This window comes from Oncorhynchus gorbuscha, linkage group LG25 (assembly GCF_021184085.1).
Source record: "Oncorhynchus gorbuscha isolate QuinsamMale2020 ecotype Even-year linkage group LG25, OgorEven_v1.0, whole genome shotgun sequence".
Taxonomy (NCBI): domain Eukaryota; kingdom Metazoa; phylum Chordata; class Actinopteri; order Salmoniformes; family Salmonidae; genus Oncorhynchus; species Oncorhynchus gorbuscha.
The window spans coordinates 15,345,536-15,362,344 of record NC_060197.1 but is presented as its reverse complement, the minus strand read 5'-3'; the positions used below and the strand labels follow the sequence as shown (position 1 = coordinate 15,362,344).

The following is a 16,809-nucleotide window of genomic DNA, read 5'->3' as shown; positions in this document are numbered from 1 at the left end:
ATTTTTGACTCACTCCATTGGACTTTAAGAAGTTGTGTTCTTTCGATGTCAGCTCGTCCAAATGCTCCCTTAGTTGTCTCGTGACGGAAATCCCAGACCCAGGGAAAGGGGACACCTAGTCAGTTGCGCAACTGAATGCATTAAACTGAAATGTGTCTTCTGTATTTAACCCAACCCCTCTGAACCAGAGAGGTGCAGGGGGCTGCCTTAATCGGCATCCACGTCATCGGCGCCTGGGAAGCAGTTATTGTGGGGGTTAACTGCCTTGCCCAAGAGCAGAATGGCAGATTTTCCACCTTGCTGGTGCGAGGATTCGAACCAGCAACCTTTCTGTTACTGCCCAAGCTACCTGCCACCCTGGCAACAGCCTGTCTGCCTAGGGAGACTAATGGTTGTCTGTCATGAACAGACAGACGTGTCTCTAATTTCACCCCATGGAACTACTGTGTATCACTGCTAGCCTGGTCTCCATGGCTGTCCTCTTCAAAGGGAGTCTGTGTAGCTCAGCACCACTGGCTAGTTAGTTCCTGGGGCAGTGTCTGTCCTGACGCCACTGGTAATAGGTGTGTCCCAGTTTGGCCTAGTTAACTTGGTGGCCGGAGAGGGAGATGGGGTTGAAGGGATAAGGGGGAGGGGGCTAAATTACACCAAATGATGACAGGACACAGTGGGTCCTGTGTGAGGGAGTTGTTTCTTCTCTCGATCCTCATCCTCTTTAGATAGGAGCAGGTCATAGGTGACTAGGGAGGACAAGATAAGATCACGCCAGGGTCTCTCACGAGGCCACTGATGCATTTGACCTGGTGGTGTGAACAAATCGAGATCAACTGCTTCTGTCATGAACTATTAGGGAAAATGTGTCTGCTTTTCCGTTTAGAACGTAGGGAAATTAAGAAACGTTAGGGCTTTGCTCAAGCAATTCCTATTTCTCTAACCTATGAACTGCATGAAATGGGCTCCAGGTTCATATTGTCCATGCGTACATGAACATGACACAAATAATAGAGCATTTGTCCCTTGTGTCCCTTTGATGAGCACAGTGGGATAAGGATCAATCCAATAGTCAGACAGGAACGTCACCATCCACCAACAGCCCCCACCTCAAACCCCTCACTAGTACCACCCCTTCAAACCCGCCACCACTGAGTGCTGATCTCCCTCTCAGCACCTCTAGCCTCCAGAGACCCCAGCCTCACCCCTCTCTCATTATAAAACAGATCCCAAGTCAGCAGGGGGGGCAGATCTCCTCAGGCCTTACTAGCCACTGCTCACCACTTGCTGCTCACTGCTGCAGCCACACACTACTGGACGAACTGGTTGCTTATTCTATTTCATGCATTGTACCATTGTACCTTTTCCTTTGAATCCTATTAGTGGCTGAACTTGGTTTAACTGAAAAAGACTGACGACTTCACTCAATTAGCCGTAATAGGATTAACCGCTGGTATGGGCCGGGAGGTTTAAATAGGAAAGGAATTTTGGCAGACACCTGCTACATGCACTGCATTAATCTCATAACGTCTAGTATGTGGGGGCCGCTTAATAATAGGGGCCAGGGATGCCAGTGTTCCAGTGTGCAGTAGGCCCTGTGTGTATGTGGATGATGGGGCAGAGATCTGAGAGTTGGCAGACACCCTGAAGGCTGTCCCTGTCCTGTCCCAAGCCCCTGCCGAGGCCTCTTAGGCTGCCAAGAGCCCATCTGTGGGAGGGATAATACAATGACTTTATTAGGAGGAAGAGGTGGGGGGGGGGGCTCAGGACTGGGACTCTGTGTGTGTGTGTGTGTGTGTGTGTGTGTGTGTGTGTGTGTGTGTGTGTGTGTGTGTGTGTGTGTGTGTGTGTGTGTGTGTGTGTGTGTGTGTGTGTGTGTGTGTGTGTGTGTGTGTGTGTGTGTGTGTGTGTGTGTGTGTGTGTGTGTGTGTGTGTCTTCAATAAAAAGGTGACTCGATTTCCCCCAGGCCATAAAATACAACGTTTAAATGCTGTTACGAATCACATCCGAAAATCTCCAAATGTCAAACAAGGCCTTTGCTTTAATGTATAGGTAGTATTAATACTGGAATGTATTCGTTTTTATGTTTTACATGCAAATAGGAAAAGTGTAAAAAGTCCCCATCTGGGGAGGAAAGTACAGTATGAGATATACAGTACCAGTCAAAAGTTTGGACACCTACTCATTCCAGGGTTTTTCTTTCTTTTTACTATTTTCTACATTGTAGAATAATAGTGAAGACATCAAAACTATGAAATAACACATATGGAATCCTGTAGTAACCAAAAAAGCGTTATTATATTGGCAAACCGTGCCAATATATCCTCCAAACACCAGCTTCCATATACAACAAAGTACATTACGCATTTTTTTGTTTTCCCTTTATCCACTCAGAGGGATTGGATCAGAATCAGGTGTGCCAGGGGAATCCACATCTGCTCGACAGTGTTTCTCCATATGGAAGATGGACTGTTTCCCTGACTCAGTATTCTGGCCAGTAGACAAGACACCTAAAAAAGCTGAGTAGCCTAGGTATAGTTCAAAGATGCTACAGTACTGTACAGTAACTGGCCCTCAGGTCTCCCAGGCAGGCTCAGAGTGAGTGTAGGCCTACACTATAAAAGCCACAGCTGTCCTGGTTGTGGGACTTTAATACCCTACCTACGCTCTTCCTTTGGATTCATCCCAGCAGAGATGGGGTCTGGACGGGAGTGTGTAGATACATAGATAGACTCCCTCATACTGACTGACTGCAGGCCTAGTGGGCCACAGCACGACACCCCCAGGCACCGCGCCAGCCCAGATGGGTGGTCTGGCCCAATCACTGCCTGAATCTCTGAATTCCCCCTTTGCTACACCCAACCCCTCAGTGGGGTCCATATGGCTGTCAGCTTTGGGCCCCCCACCAACCCCTCCACCTCCACCTGCCCTGAGACAGTCAACATCAGGCATAATCAGGCTCACAGCAGGGGCTGCTTGTACATACACACTGCTGGATTCCCATCCATCCATCCCCCATGCCCCCAGCAACCATAGGGGAAACCCTGCTTCTGATAGGATCAACCCTCTTGGTACCTCTTAGACACAGGCAAACACATTTTACATTGTTTTACATTTTACCTTTATTTAACCAGGCAAGTCAGTTAAGAACACATTCTTTCTTATTTTCAATGACGGCCTGGGAACAGTGGGTTAACTGCCTGTTCAGGGGCAGAACGACAGATTTGTATCTTGTCAGCTTGGGGGTTTGAACTCGCAACCTTCCGGTTACTAGTCCAACGTTCTAACCACTAGGCTACGCTGTGTGAGTACACACAAAAAAATACACAGGTGTATACACACACACTCTTTATCGCTCCTTCTCATTCTTGCTCACAGACACACTCAATGGCACACACACCGAAATGCAGGTAAGGCCCTCGCTCCCCTGAACCAGACACACTTTAACACATGAAAGGCCTCCTGCAGACCAGAGAAAACAGAACTGCTGCTTTGAAGTTTCCCTGATTTCTCCCCAACACCGGCCGCAAGCCTGATGCATTTCTTACTTTGGGTAACCTGTCTTGGCCAACTGTAACTGAGCTGGGAGTTATTCTACTTCATAGACAACAGCCCCAACATCCCCAAACTGGGAAATATAAACTCTCAGTTGCATAGCTAGAAGCCAGGGGAGGAGAGAGAGGGAAAAAACGCCAAAGAAACCGGATTTAGTGTTAGTACAACCAAAATAAACGCACACACACACACACACACACACACACACACACACACACACACACACACACACACACACACACACACACACACACACACACACACACACACACACACACACACACACACACACACACACACACACACACACACACACACACACACACACACACGTTAACCCTGAAAGCTATAATTCCAGTGACATGTCTTGGCTCAGTGGTCCATCAGCACTTTGTGAGGAGGACTTATTCTCAGGGAAAACACTGGCCAAATCCTGTGGGACCGAATTCATGAGAAAGGACCCTTGAAACACAAAGAGACTTTTTGGGTGGTTCCTGGCTCAAATGTGCAGACATCGGCATGCCTTTTTAAACACAACATGAGATGAAGTATTGATAGCAGAGCAGAGACAGCCAGAACGCACGGACAGACACACACACACTCAGCCAAGTCTCACACAACACACTCATCGATTGCTTTCCTCTCAAAGTTTTGTTTGATATGGTGTGTCTAATCGAATCAAAATATAGATTCCACCACCACCGGGCTAGGGACAGTAACAACACTGCCCTTGAACCGAGCTAGGTGCCTCACCTCAGTAGCTCTAGTTGCCTACCTAGCCATATTGAGCTCCAGAATGTGACAGGATCATCAACAATGAGCATCATTCACCTTGTTGACTTATGAATGAAAATGATGTGTGCCTTCATTGATATAGCCATACTTTACAACAGTCGATCAGAACTGGTCGATCTCCAAGGCATTCCTATTCTATCGCCAAACATTCTGTATAAAACCCAACGATAAATCATCAATCTTTCTTTTTTTTGGTAGGTGTACCCGAATCAGCTGCCCTGCGCGCAGGATAGGAGAAATGTTCAAATTTTGAACCATTTCATGTGTCTGAAGGTACAAACTCTGACTTCCCGGCAGGCCAGGAGAGCAAATCAAGTGCACTAGGCCAACTGCTGGCCAATCGGATGGCTGAGAAAGTTGATACCATGAGATTTGAAAAAGTTTAAAACCGTGACTAGAGAGAGACTGTCAACTAATACAGCAAAGAGCTTTAGGTTTTTGGGTTAATTCATGTTTAAGTTGTCTGTTAACACTGTCAACGCTTTTTTTTCAACACTTTTATATGCCATAAAATGCACGTTCTTCCTACTTCCACTCAGACAACAACCAGCACTGTAGTGAAGGAGTAGGAAAGTGTATCAATAGGTTTGCGTTGTTATTATTAGTAGTGAAGAATTTCACTTTCTCTGTTCAGTGGAGTAACAACAGGTATTTGTGCATGAGGCAGGATTAAAGCGGTGCAACTCAAATTCCACCATCAGCTGGAAGACGGTGGAGGAACGTTGAGAGGCGGACCCTCACATGCTGACCAGACCTCTCGCGCGCATGTTGATTTTGTCCACGCACACAAGACGTGATCAGGACACGCGGGTTGAAATATCAAAACAAACTCTGAACCAACTATATTAATTTGGGGACAGGTCGAAAAGTATTAAACATTCATGGCAATTTAGCTAGCTAGCAATTTAGCTGTTGCTAACTAATTTGTCCTGGGATATAAACATTGGATTGTTATTTTACCTGAAATGCACAAGGTCCTCTAATCCAACAATGAATCCACAGATAAAGGGGTAGCGTTAAACCGAGTTTGTTTCTAGTACTCGCATACTTCAGGCTTCTACTTTGGACTTTATATGGCAGTTGGCAACCAACTTTAAGGTGCATTACCACCACCAAGTGGACCTTAGTTCATCTTTCAATCACCCACGTGGCTGTATGCTCCTAAAAACCAATGAGGAGATGGGAGAGGAGGGACTTGCAGCGCGTGAAGCATCACAAATAGAACCAAGTTCTATTTTAGCGCCTGGCTACGCAGACGCTTGCGAGCAGTGGGGTTGCAATGATTGAATAACATATATGTGCAAATGTATTTTGCAGTGCACGCGACGCAAGTGGTGTGGTCAGCATGTCAGCTGTTCTCTCCCTCCACTGAGACTGACCATCAGATGCAGGGGCCTTCAGCCCAGTAAAGTACAAGCTAATTATTTAAACGTATCCTCACTCAGCTGTGCCTCACGGGTAATACAACAACTGATCGATCTATTACCGGTGTGATCATATAGCCAACCTCAAATTTTGAAATATAATTTCAAAAAATGTCCCGAACAACAATGCATGGGCAAGGCAATTGAAACAAAGCCAGTACACGGTGATAATGTATTGGACCTATAGCTTACTGCACGAACTTCATTGCTACAGTACTGTTCTTAATAACTGGTAATGTTGCATAGGCTTACGTATTTTAAGTCATGTTTAAAAAATGGAGTAGTAGATCCCGGCATGCATTTTGACTCAGAAAGTGATCTTGACTCAGAAAGTGATATTGACTCAGAAAGTGATCTTGACTCAGAAAAGGTTGGTGACCACTGCTTTACAATGTACAGTAGATTTGTCAATCAAACACATACAGTTGAAGTTTACATACACCTTAGCCAAATACATTTCAACTCAGTTTTTCACAATCCCTGACATTTAATCCCAGTAAAAATTCCCTGTTTTAGGTCAGTTAGGATCACCACTTTATTTTAAGAATGTGAAATGTCAGAATAATAGTAGAGAGAATGATTTATTTCAGATTTTATTTCTTTCATCACATTCCTAGTGGGTCAGAGGTTTACATACACTCAATAAGTATTTGTTAGCATTGCCTTTAGATTGTTTAACATGGGTCAAATGTTTTGGGTAGCCTTCCACAAGCTTCCCACAATAAGTTGGGTGAATTTTGGCCCATTCCTCCAGACAGAGCTGGTGTAACTGAGTCAGGTTTGTAGGCCTCCTTGCTCACACATGCTTTTTCAGTTCTGCGCACAAAATTTCCATTGGATTGAGGTCAGGGCTTTGTGATGGCCACTTCAATACCTTGACTTTGTTGTCCTTAAGCCATTTTGACACAACTTTGGAAGTATGCTTGGGGTCATTGTCCATTTGGAAGACCCATTTGCGACCAAGCTTTAACTTCCTGACTGATGTCTTGAGATGTTGCTTCAATATATCCACATTATTTTCCCTCCTCATGTTGCCATCTATTTTGTGAAGTGCACCAGTCCCTCCTGCAGCAAAGCACCCCCACAACATGATGCTGCCACCCCCGTGCTTCACGTTTGGGATGGTGTTCTTCGGCTTGCAAGTCTGCCCCATTTTCCTCCAAACATAATGATGGTCATTATGGCCAAACAGTTATATTTTTGTTTCATCAGACCATTACAAACCGTAGTCTGTCTTTTTTTATGGCGGTTTTGGAGCAGTGGCTTCTTCAATGCTGAACGGCCTTTCAGGTTATGTCGATATATGACTCGTTTTACTGTAGATATAGATACTTCTGTACCTGTTTCCTCTAGCATCTTCACAAGGTCCTTTGCTGTTGTACTGGGATTAATTTGCACTTTTCGCACCAAAGCGAGTTCAAACCCCCGAGCTGACAAGGTACAAATCTGTCGTTCTGCCCCTGAACAGGCAGTTAACCCACTGTTCCCAGGCCGTCATTGAAAATAAGAATATGTTCTTAACTGACTTGCCTGCTTAAATAAAGGTTAAAAAAATAAAAAAATAAAAAAGTATGTTCATCTCTAGGAGACAGAATGCCTCTCCTTCCTGAGTGGTATGACGGCTCCGTGGTCCCATGATGTTTATACTTGCATACTATTGTTTGTACAGATGAGCGTGGAACCTTCAGGCATTTGGAAATTGCTCCCAAGGATGAACCAGACTTGTGGAGGTCTACAATTTATTTTCTGAGGTCTTGGCTGATTTCTTTTGATTTTCCCATGATGTCAAGCAAAGAGGCACTGAGTTTGAAGGTAGGCCTTGAAATACATCCACAGGTACACCTGACACAAATTATGTAAATTAGCCTATCAGAAGCTTCTAAAGCCATGACATCATTTTCTGGAATTTTCCAAGCTGTTTAAAGGCACAGTCAACTTAGTGTATGTAAACTTCTGACTCACTGGAATTGTGATACAGTGAATTATAAGTGAAACAATCTGTCTGTAAACCGTTGTTGGACAAATTACTTGTGCTATGCACAAAGTCGATGTCCTAACCGACTTGCTGAAACTAGAGTTTGTTAACAAGACATTTCTGGAGTGGTTGAAAGACGAGTTTTAATGACTCCAACCTAAGTGCATGTTAACTTCTGACTTCAACTGTAGGTAAAGAGTTGTATATCCCCCATGTGAGAAATTGAACAAGAAGGTTGTCCATACCTCCCATGTGTTGTGTGGTTGATACCAGGCTGGAGGCTGCTGCTCTGTGTAGTAGGCCCCCTGGTATGGGCATGGAGGGCTGGCAGGCCGGGTTGGACAGGCAGGGTGAGGAGGGTAGAGGTAGTGCCGGTGCTGCTGGGGCCAGGTATGGGGATGTGGTCCTGGTGGGCCCAAGTATTCCTGCTTCACCCCCTCAGGCTGTCCCCTTAGTTGACCCCTCACCAGCTGCACCACAGGCAGGTCAGTCGGGGAATCGAACATGGCTCTCCACGAGTGGTCTTGTCTGGGTCGGAGAGAGACAGGACAGACAAGGGCCTATACAGTCATTAAGCCACTCTGTAATGTTTGACCCTTCCCACCTTGCTCACCAAATACCCATATGGGGCCATGGGGTCATGCTTGCTGGGTGATGTCCTTGTCTCTTCCTAAAGCTACTAAATCTTTTAGGGGATAATGAGAGTGTCACTGTAGTAATAAAGAGCATCGTGTTCTGTATAAACCCTCGAAATTACCGCAGCATACTGAATTCAGTTGATACATAAACTAAATCAAGCTGGGCAATTGAATTGGGGAAAACAAGTTGCCAGCAAACCAATGTTATCAGTAAATAACGAGAGCTATCTGTAAATGACTTAAAGTGACATATTGGGGACTAACCATCCAAATCATGATTCAGTGCAGTGTGGCCTGTCTGTAAACAGTGTAATACATTTAAATGCCATGTTTTACTTTACGTTGTATAGTCCCACAGAGAGATTGTACGTCAATAAGTCAATTTGGGGCCTTTCTAAGTAGTCTATTATGCACATCTGTCAAATAATTGCCTGTAATCATATAACATATAAGTTGACACCTTTCATTTTCCTGGTGGTTTTGTTCAGATATGGAGTCGGGCAACATCTGCCTACATTGTTAATCATCTGTGGCACAAATGAGGACCCCTCGGCCAGCTTCGGCTGCCCTGGCCCATGCCTGTTTGAATGTCTGTGTGTCATCCCTATGTGTTCCCCATTAGAGCTCAGGCAGTGGAGAGACGGCCCCACAAACTCAGAGACAGCTTTGAGAAGTAAACAGAGCAGAGACTAGAAGGGAAGGGGCCTCTAATAGGGAGGTAAGGAGAGGTGGCAGTGAGGTGGAAGGGAAGGAGAAGTGTGTGGGCCCTAAGCAATGGCCCTTCTCCTCTTCATCCCTTCTTTCACATGGAGATGTAATTGGCAAGGTTCTGCCTGGCTCTCTCTCCATCTCTTTCCGCTTCTTTCTCTCTCCCCCTCACTCTCCCTCTCTCGCTTTCTCTCTCCCCCTCACTCTCACTCTCGCTTCTCTCTCTCCCTCACTCTCACTCTCTCGCTTTCTCTCTCTCCCTGTCCCTCTCTCGCTTTCTCTCTCTCCCTGTCCCTCTCCCTCTCTCTCCCTGTCCCTCTCCCTCTCTCTGTGCATAACGCAAACACTATTTCATTTGCCCCTTCTTTTTTTTCTGTTGTCAGCATTGCAGAGCCCCCGGGGTGCTAGATAATTGCCCATTCTATCTCAGACACTGGACAAATGTGTTGGATGAAGTTGGGCGACGGGAAAATAAAAAACATTTAGTCTACCTATCATCCATTCCACGGGCGATACCCTGTTTTAGCCTGCCCATTTTGAACAATTGGCCTTGTCTGCACTTGACTTGGGTCTGTGTCTGTGTTAGCCATTGTTTGTGTGTAGGTCCCTCTATTAGGGAGAGGACATTCTGCCCTCTCTGACAAGGAGTCCATTTTTGCCAGTGGTAATATACTAATGGGCACTTGTGGGCAAGGTAATGTCACTAAACCAGGCTTTTGTTGCCAGTTGCACCCATTACACTACTTAGCCATATTTAGAGGTCAAATGGCCCTAAAGTCATTTAGAAGTGACTGTCTTTGTCTATCATTTACTAAACAGTTGACACCTGTGTTAGGGGTGGATAGTGTTGAATTGAAAAATAAGGATGTGACTATATATGCCCACCAAAATGATTTCTATATGCGTTTATACTGAACAAAAATATAAATGCAACATGTGAAGTGTTGGTCCCATGTTTCATGAGCTAGAATAAAAGATCCCAGAAAAGTTTCATATGCACAAAAAGCTTCTTTCTCTCAAATTTTGTGCACAAATTTGTTTACATCCATGTTAGTGAATATTTCTCCTTTACCATCCACCTGACAGGTGTGGCATATCAATAAGATGATTAAACAGAATGATCATTATACAGGTGCATCTTGTGCCGGGGACAATGAAAGACCACTCTAAAATTGTGCAGTTTTGTCACACAACACACTGCCACAGATGTCTCAAGTTTTGAGTGAGCGTTCAATTGGCATGCTGAGAGTTGAATGTTCATTTCTCTACCATATGCTGGCTCCAACGTCATGTTAGAGAATTTGTAACCGTGCCAGCCCAGGACCTCCACATTCAGCTTCTTCACCTGCGGGATCATCTGAGACCAACCAGACAGCTGATGAAACTGAGGAGTATTTCTATCTGTAATAAAGCCCTTTTGTGGGGGGAAATGTTTTGATTGGCTGGGCCCCAGTGGGTGGGCCTATGCCCTCCCAGGCCCACCCACGGCTTTGCCCTTGCCCAGTCATGTGAAATCCATAGATAGGGGTGGCAGCGTAGCCTAGTGGTTAGAGCGTTGGACTAGTAACCAGAAGTTTGCGAGTTCAAACCCCCCGAGCTGACAAGGTACAAATCTGTCGTTCTGCCCCTGAACAGGCAGTTAACCCACTGTTCCTAGGCTGTCATTGAAAATAAGAATTTGTTCTTAACTGACTTGCCTAGTTAAATAAAGGTCAAAGTCATTTGAAAAACAAAAAATATTGAACTGTAACTCAGTAAAATCTCTAAAATTATTTTATGTTGCATTTTATATTTTTGTTCTGTATATTTCAATGAGATGGACGTCATACTACATGCATATTCCATATAGAATAGATTCACCAAATTATATTCACAGTCTGCCGTAAAATCAAGGTTGAATATGATTGAGTCACAAGATGATGAAACATGACATGTTAGGAAGCTTAAAAGCTTTGAAATCCCCTTGTATTGTGTCCTTTCTTGCAACGTATTGATCACAGCGTGGTATGATCACTTAATTCTCCATCAATGGGTCAATCAGATCCCAGTTACATCTTCCTGATTCAACGGGCCTCCAGGCTATTTATTTGGGGTCTTTCGAAGGCAACATGCAAATGTCATTCGGTTTCGTTCCTTTTTAAAAAGAGACACCTTTCGTGATTGTCCCTCTGCCCAACTCACACACACACATAAATGTTTTTTGACTATTCTTGAGGGGACCAAAAAATTGATTCCCATTCAAAATCCTATTTTCCCTAACCCTTAACATAATCTTAACCCCAAACCCCTAAACATAACCCTAACTCCTAACTCTAAACCTAACTCCTAACACTAATTGTAACCCTAAACCTAACCCCTAAGCCTAAAATAGCCTTTTTCCTTTTTCCAGACACATTTTGATTGTTTTACACTATCCTTGTGAGGACTATCCTTGTGAGGTCCCCACAAGGATAGTGCAACCAAAAACACACACAATACACACACGTCCTTCTCAGCCCCAGAGAGAGGAAGTCAGTGCATCGTTTCCTCAGGAGGATGTTATGTTCTGAACGTCTGTGTCACAGTCTGACGAGCAAACCCCCCCTTCCCCCCTCATGCCCCCTTTCACCCACTCAACCACCCTCCACCTCTCCTCCTCATTAAAACCCATCCCACAGACACCACCATTCTGTGAGGCTCTCTGCTCTCGCGTCACCTCCTATCCCCCACTGCCTCTGTGTCTTCCTTTGAGCCTCAACCCTTTATTTTCATCAGGCAAGACATGAAGAGAAAAAAAACATGTTTCTTCTCTCTTTCCTCTCTTGTCTTCAGTGGGCTGCTGGGGCTTTGTGACTGGCCTTTCAAGTAGCAAGCACCTATTTATTTGCTCTTTTCACCGCTAATTCTCCATCATTGTCCCTCCACACCTCCCGTGGAGCTGTGAACCAGGCAGCCATGAGAGACTGCTTTCTCTCCTTAGGATGTGAGTCACTGAGCTGGGATAATGATGAGGCTACGGACCCTGGAGAGATGCAGGCCTTATTCACGGCACAGCACAGCCCTGCTCTTCTGTTCTGAACAGCCCAACCGTAAGCACTCTGCTACTCCACAATCACCACATGTGTTATGTGTGCAAATGAACTCAGATTATAGGTCATAGTTATATGACTTCTTGACATCACTTTTCCTTTCAACTGCCGGGTAGAATAGGCCTACCAGTCCCATGTTGTGTTTCAAGATGTTTCCTGACAGTCTGATCATTCTTCGGGCTTGTTGTTTGAGAGGCATGTTGACACACAGGCTATTTGTTTTGAGGTAGCCGACAGCTCGCGTCCTTCGTCAAGATATCACACTTGTTGATTGAACCGTCTCTTCACAAATTTGTACCACCTGCGTTCAGTTATCAGACAGACAGACAGACAGACAGACAGACAGACAGACAGACAGACAGACAGACAGACAGACAGACAGACAGACAGACAGACAGACAGACAGACAGACAGACAGACAGACAGACAGACAGACAGACAGACAGACAGACAGACAGACAGACAGACAGACAGACAGACAGACAGACAGACAGACAGACAGACAGACAGACAGACAGACAGACAGACAGACAGACAGACAGACAGAGAGCATGTCTGCCTTGCGATTGCAGCATTACCCTACCCATGAGAGAGAAAATACACTTGGATCTATCTGACTGTCTGCCTCCCAAGTCAATCAGATCACTTTCGTTACTTCAAAGACAAATGCGCCCCAGCATAAGAGACCAACAGTGGATTGGTCTCAGATTCCTCGTCTCCATCTTCTATGTCAATCTGTGTCGTCTCTAGTTGGTCAGGTCTGGGTTGCACCGTATACGTTCACTGAACTCAATGAGACCCCCCACTGGGGTAAGGTTAACATGGTCTCCACTTGGAACTGAACTGTTAGACCATACAATGTTTGCATTATTTCATCTCTCTCTTTCTACATCTTAGTCTCTGTTTCTCGGTCTCTCTCTCTCTCTCTCTCTCGTTCTTTCTGTCCGCCTTTCTGTCCGTCTCTCTCTCCGGTCTGTCTATCTCCACCCCTCTATCTCTCTCTATTCAAGCCTTCTTTCAGCATTTTAGTTTAGTGTCTGTGGAGCAGTGAAGTGCCCACTCTTTTCCCCCCTACGGCAAAGTGAGTGTCTGAAGGGCTCTCCCATCACCAGACATAGCACTTGATAGAAGAGCAGTGTCATCTCAAACCAAAGTCATCCTTTTCTTATTGAGGCCATGTTATTTAGTTCCACTATCATTAACATTAGTATAATATCTGATCTGTGTTATATCTGAGATACTATCAGTATCTGAGATACTGAACACAAAGGTGGTAGTGGTCCAAGATGCTCAACTTGTCTTCATGCTCATGTAGTCTTTCCCCTATGATCCACAAGAGGGCAATGTATACACTATTTCCTATGCTCCTTGTGGTTCCCCTCTCTTGCCGTCCTATAGGAATGAATAAAGGACTATTATACATTTAAGTCCAGTTGGGGTAAAAACTATATTAAGAAATCCTATTATAGCCTAGCTATTACATGACTCATGAAATAACTCTGACTCATCGAGTAGCCTACTCCCACACAAATTACAACACACTGACAGCATGCCAACCCTTTTCACATAGTGGACACACCACTCATAATGCACAATATGCATGTTAAGTTTTCGCTAAATCATAGTGACACGTTCTGTAATGACTCATGTGCCCCTTTAAGTACTGGCACTGGGTCCCTCGCCCCTCACCAGTGTAGGGTGCAAGCCAATGCATTCCTGTCTAAACAGGATGCCCATATAACATGATCGAATCAAATGCCCCGTGATGAATGTGCCAAATTACAGAAGTCCGAGAGAGTTTTATAAAACATATTGAGAATCATATCTGGTGACCAAACAAAACAGGAAATCCCCCCCCAAAAAGGGGGGTGTGGAAGGCTTTTCTTGCAATGCCATTGTGTACAGTGTTGAAGTTCACTGGAACAAAAACAATCACAGCACATGAGACATGCTGTTATCAGACGAACAAGCACAAACAACTGCAAGGCTGCAGCCACACGACTATCTACAGTGACTCACACGTTTATTTCCTTTCCTGGTACTTCTCAATCACAAAGGGAGATGGATTTTTTTCTTTGTTTGGGGAAAAATCGAATGTCAGTAGACCTCAGCATTACTACATACATTTTAATCAGGGCATATAATGACTTAGAATCAAGCGTATATAATAGTAATGGAACACTAGTCACTTTAATAATGTTTAAATAATGTTTACATATTGTTTTACTCATCTCATGTATATACTGTATTCTATTCTACTGTATTTTAGTCAAAGCCACTCCGACATTACTCAATCTAATATTTATATATTTCTTATTTCCATTCTTTTACTTTTAGATTAGTGTGTATTGTTGTGACCTGCAAGACACTACTGCACTTTTGGAGCTAGGAACACAAGCATTTCGCTACACCCACAATAACATCTGCTAAACATGTGTATGTGACCAATAACATTTGATTTGATATATTATTATAGAGTTATTTTAGTTCCCCAACATCGCATAGCCAATCGGAACCATCACTTCAAAATACCCAACAAGTGTCAAACAGTTTAAATGTTTCCGATGTTTGTAAAGAGCAATCCATCCTGAATAAGATATACTTCCTGTTAAGCAGGATGTGGTTAGTGGAGAAGGTAGGGTTGGATAGGACCAGAGTAGGTATAAATTGTATCCAACCAATCGTCTACGGTCAGATACTTCATCCCCCCCCCTCATGCTCAAGGGTAGCATTGGGGATAGGGTTATCTGATCCTAGATCTGTGGTTTGAAGTACCTCCAGACAAGGCGCAGAATTCCATCATCATCCAAATTGATGGAATCCGTCCAAATGAAAATCACACAGGCCCACTGCTACAAACCTTTGCTAGCTACAATTTTTAAATCGGAAATATCTGTCAAGATAAATCTGTGATTATTGGTTATGAGAATGAACTGAATTAGCCTACCTGTGTTTGGAGTGGTTAGCAGGTCTGTAGGTGAAGTCAATGGAGTATTATAATGTTGCACTCGAACTTCAGCTTTGGATATTAGCCCTGGATGGGCAAGTGAAAAGGCCCTAGATATTTAACCAAACCCCTGTTTCCTCTTTTGTGTCTATTGGAGCGGAGTGCAAAGGGAAGTTGTTACGTCAAATCCTTGGTTGGACATATCTTGGACAGAAATAATCACCCGCAGATTTTGACAAGTCATCCTGCTATGTACACTGATGAATGTGTGTCACATCACTCACTCCGTGGCGTCTTTTCCAAAGAGGGATGCGTTGTTAGGATGGAGTTCGAGCTTTTAGGAGCGGTGATCGAAAGTATAAGTGACATTTTCTGTAAAAGTTTCAGGTGAATCTTCAGTTTTTGACATGGCATCTATTTCCTCAATGAGGGGTGTTCGTGCAAGTTCTTAACATAATATTGTTTACAGGAAACAGGGCTATTTGAAGTCCTTCAAGTCAGATACTGTACATTGTAAATGTACATTGTAAATTTAGTATGAATGTAGGCGATTTGATATCATGAAAGAAAAATACTATCAGCAGTTACTTGACATTCCTTTTTTCTATATTTTTTTACATTTTGCACTTAATTTAGACAGTTGGAAACAAAGAGGGAGACAGGCAAGTAGGAGAACAGTAGATGCAGGAATTGAACCCCAGTTCACGGTGGGGTCTGGGGATTGGTATATGTGTCTAGCCGTGAGTGTTGCTGCTAGACTGCAGGCTCTGCACAGTTACTTGACTTTCAGCTAAGTCTTGACTCCTCAATCCTCAATCATTCTTGAGACAGTCTATCCATGTCTGTCTGTCGAGTGCAGTTCCTCTTCCCATGAACAAAGAAGCATACAGGAGAACGTAATTGCCAACCTTTGTGGAACTCTGACACTCTGCTCCATCCGGTACAAAGGCAAAGCACTCTTCTATTCCGTGTCTGTTGAGCCCATGTCTGACACACACAGTATAATCTACATAATTAGAAAGATGAACAGCCCATCAGAAGTGATTTGAGAGAAAAAGCCTCCAATTTCCTCTCAAAATATGTACCATTATGATTATGTTTATTCACACCAGTTAGGGATGACGAGAGAGGGACATGGATGGGCACTTGTTTTGGCGAAAAAAGAAGCATCTTCAGATTGTCCACAGGGAACAAACAGTACTGAACCCCCAAAAAATCAAGGCGTCAGAGAAGCACTTCATTACTCTGCTTTCTCCCTGCATTATTCTGTCTGAGGGGATGAACTAAGTGGTTAATCAAGCTGAAGCCTCTGCCTTGTTTGAGGGGCCAGGATTGGACAGGAGAGGCCCGTGGCTATGGATGCTCCACGGACCGTACACAAACACACACACACACGCAGTACACACACACACACAGCGCATTACAAACACGTAGGCAGGGAGTGGGCAGACGATGGAAGCAGACACTCAGAGGCTTGTGTCTGCCTCAGTGCACAGCAGAGGTGAAGGGTCGCCCAGCTCTGAGAGGGGCAGCAGGCGTCCCACTGGACAGAGGAGCTCTTCTGTGTGATGGTGAGGTGGATAGTGCAGACTACTTGTTGCATGTCTTTATATGACCTCTCTCCTGTTCTTTCTGAGAACTCAAGCATCATCATCAAGGTCTGATTGTCCAGCCAGCATTCCATCAAACGCTAGAAGAAAGAGACAC

At 44.4% G+C, this 16,809-nt stretch overlaps 1 protein-coding gene across 3 annotated transcripts in view; it reads right to left on the bottom strand.

Annotated features, from left to right (window-relative positions):
• The window catches only part of LOC124013521 (transcription factor EC-like), a 57,037-nt gene that overhangs the window by 35,806 nt on the left and 4,422 nt on the right, over window positions 1-16,809 (bottom strand). For all 3 annotated transcript variants that reach the window (XM_046327805.1, XM_046327806.1, XM_046327804.1), the window contains exons 2-3: window positions 15,103-16,792; window positions 7,987-8,269 (exon numbers count right to left, since the gene is read on the bottom strand). In XM_046327805.1, the coding sequence (XP_046183761.1) occupies window positions 7,987-8,247 (261 nt within the window). In that variant the 5' untranslated portion in view covers window positions 8,248-8,269; window positions 15,103-16,792. The remainder of the gene's footprint in view (window positions 1-7,986; window positions 8,270-15,102; window positions 16,793-16,809) is intronic.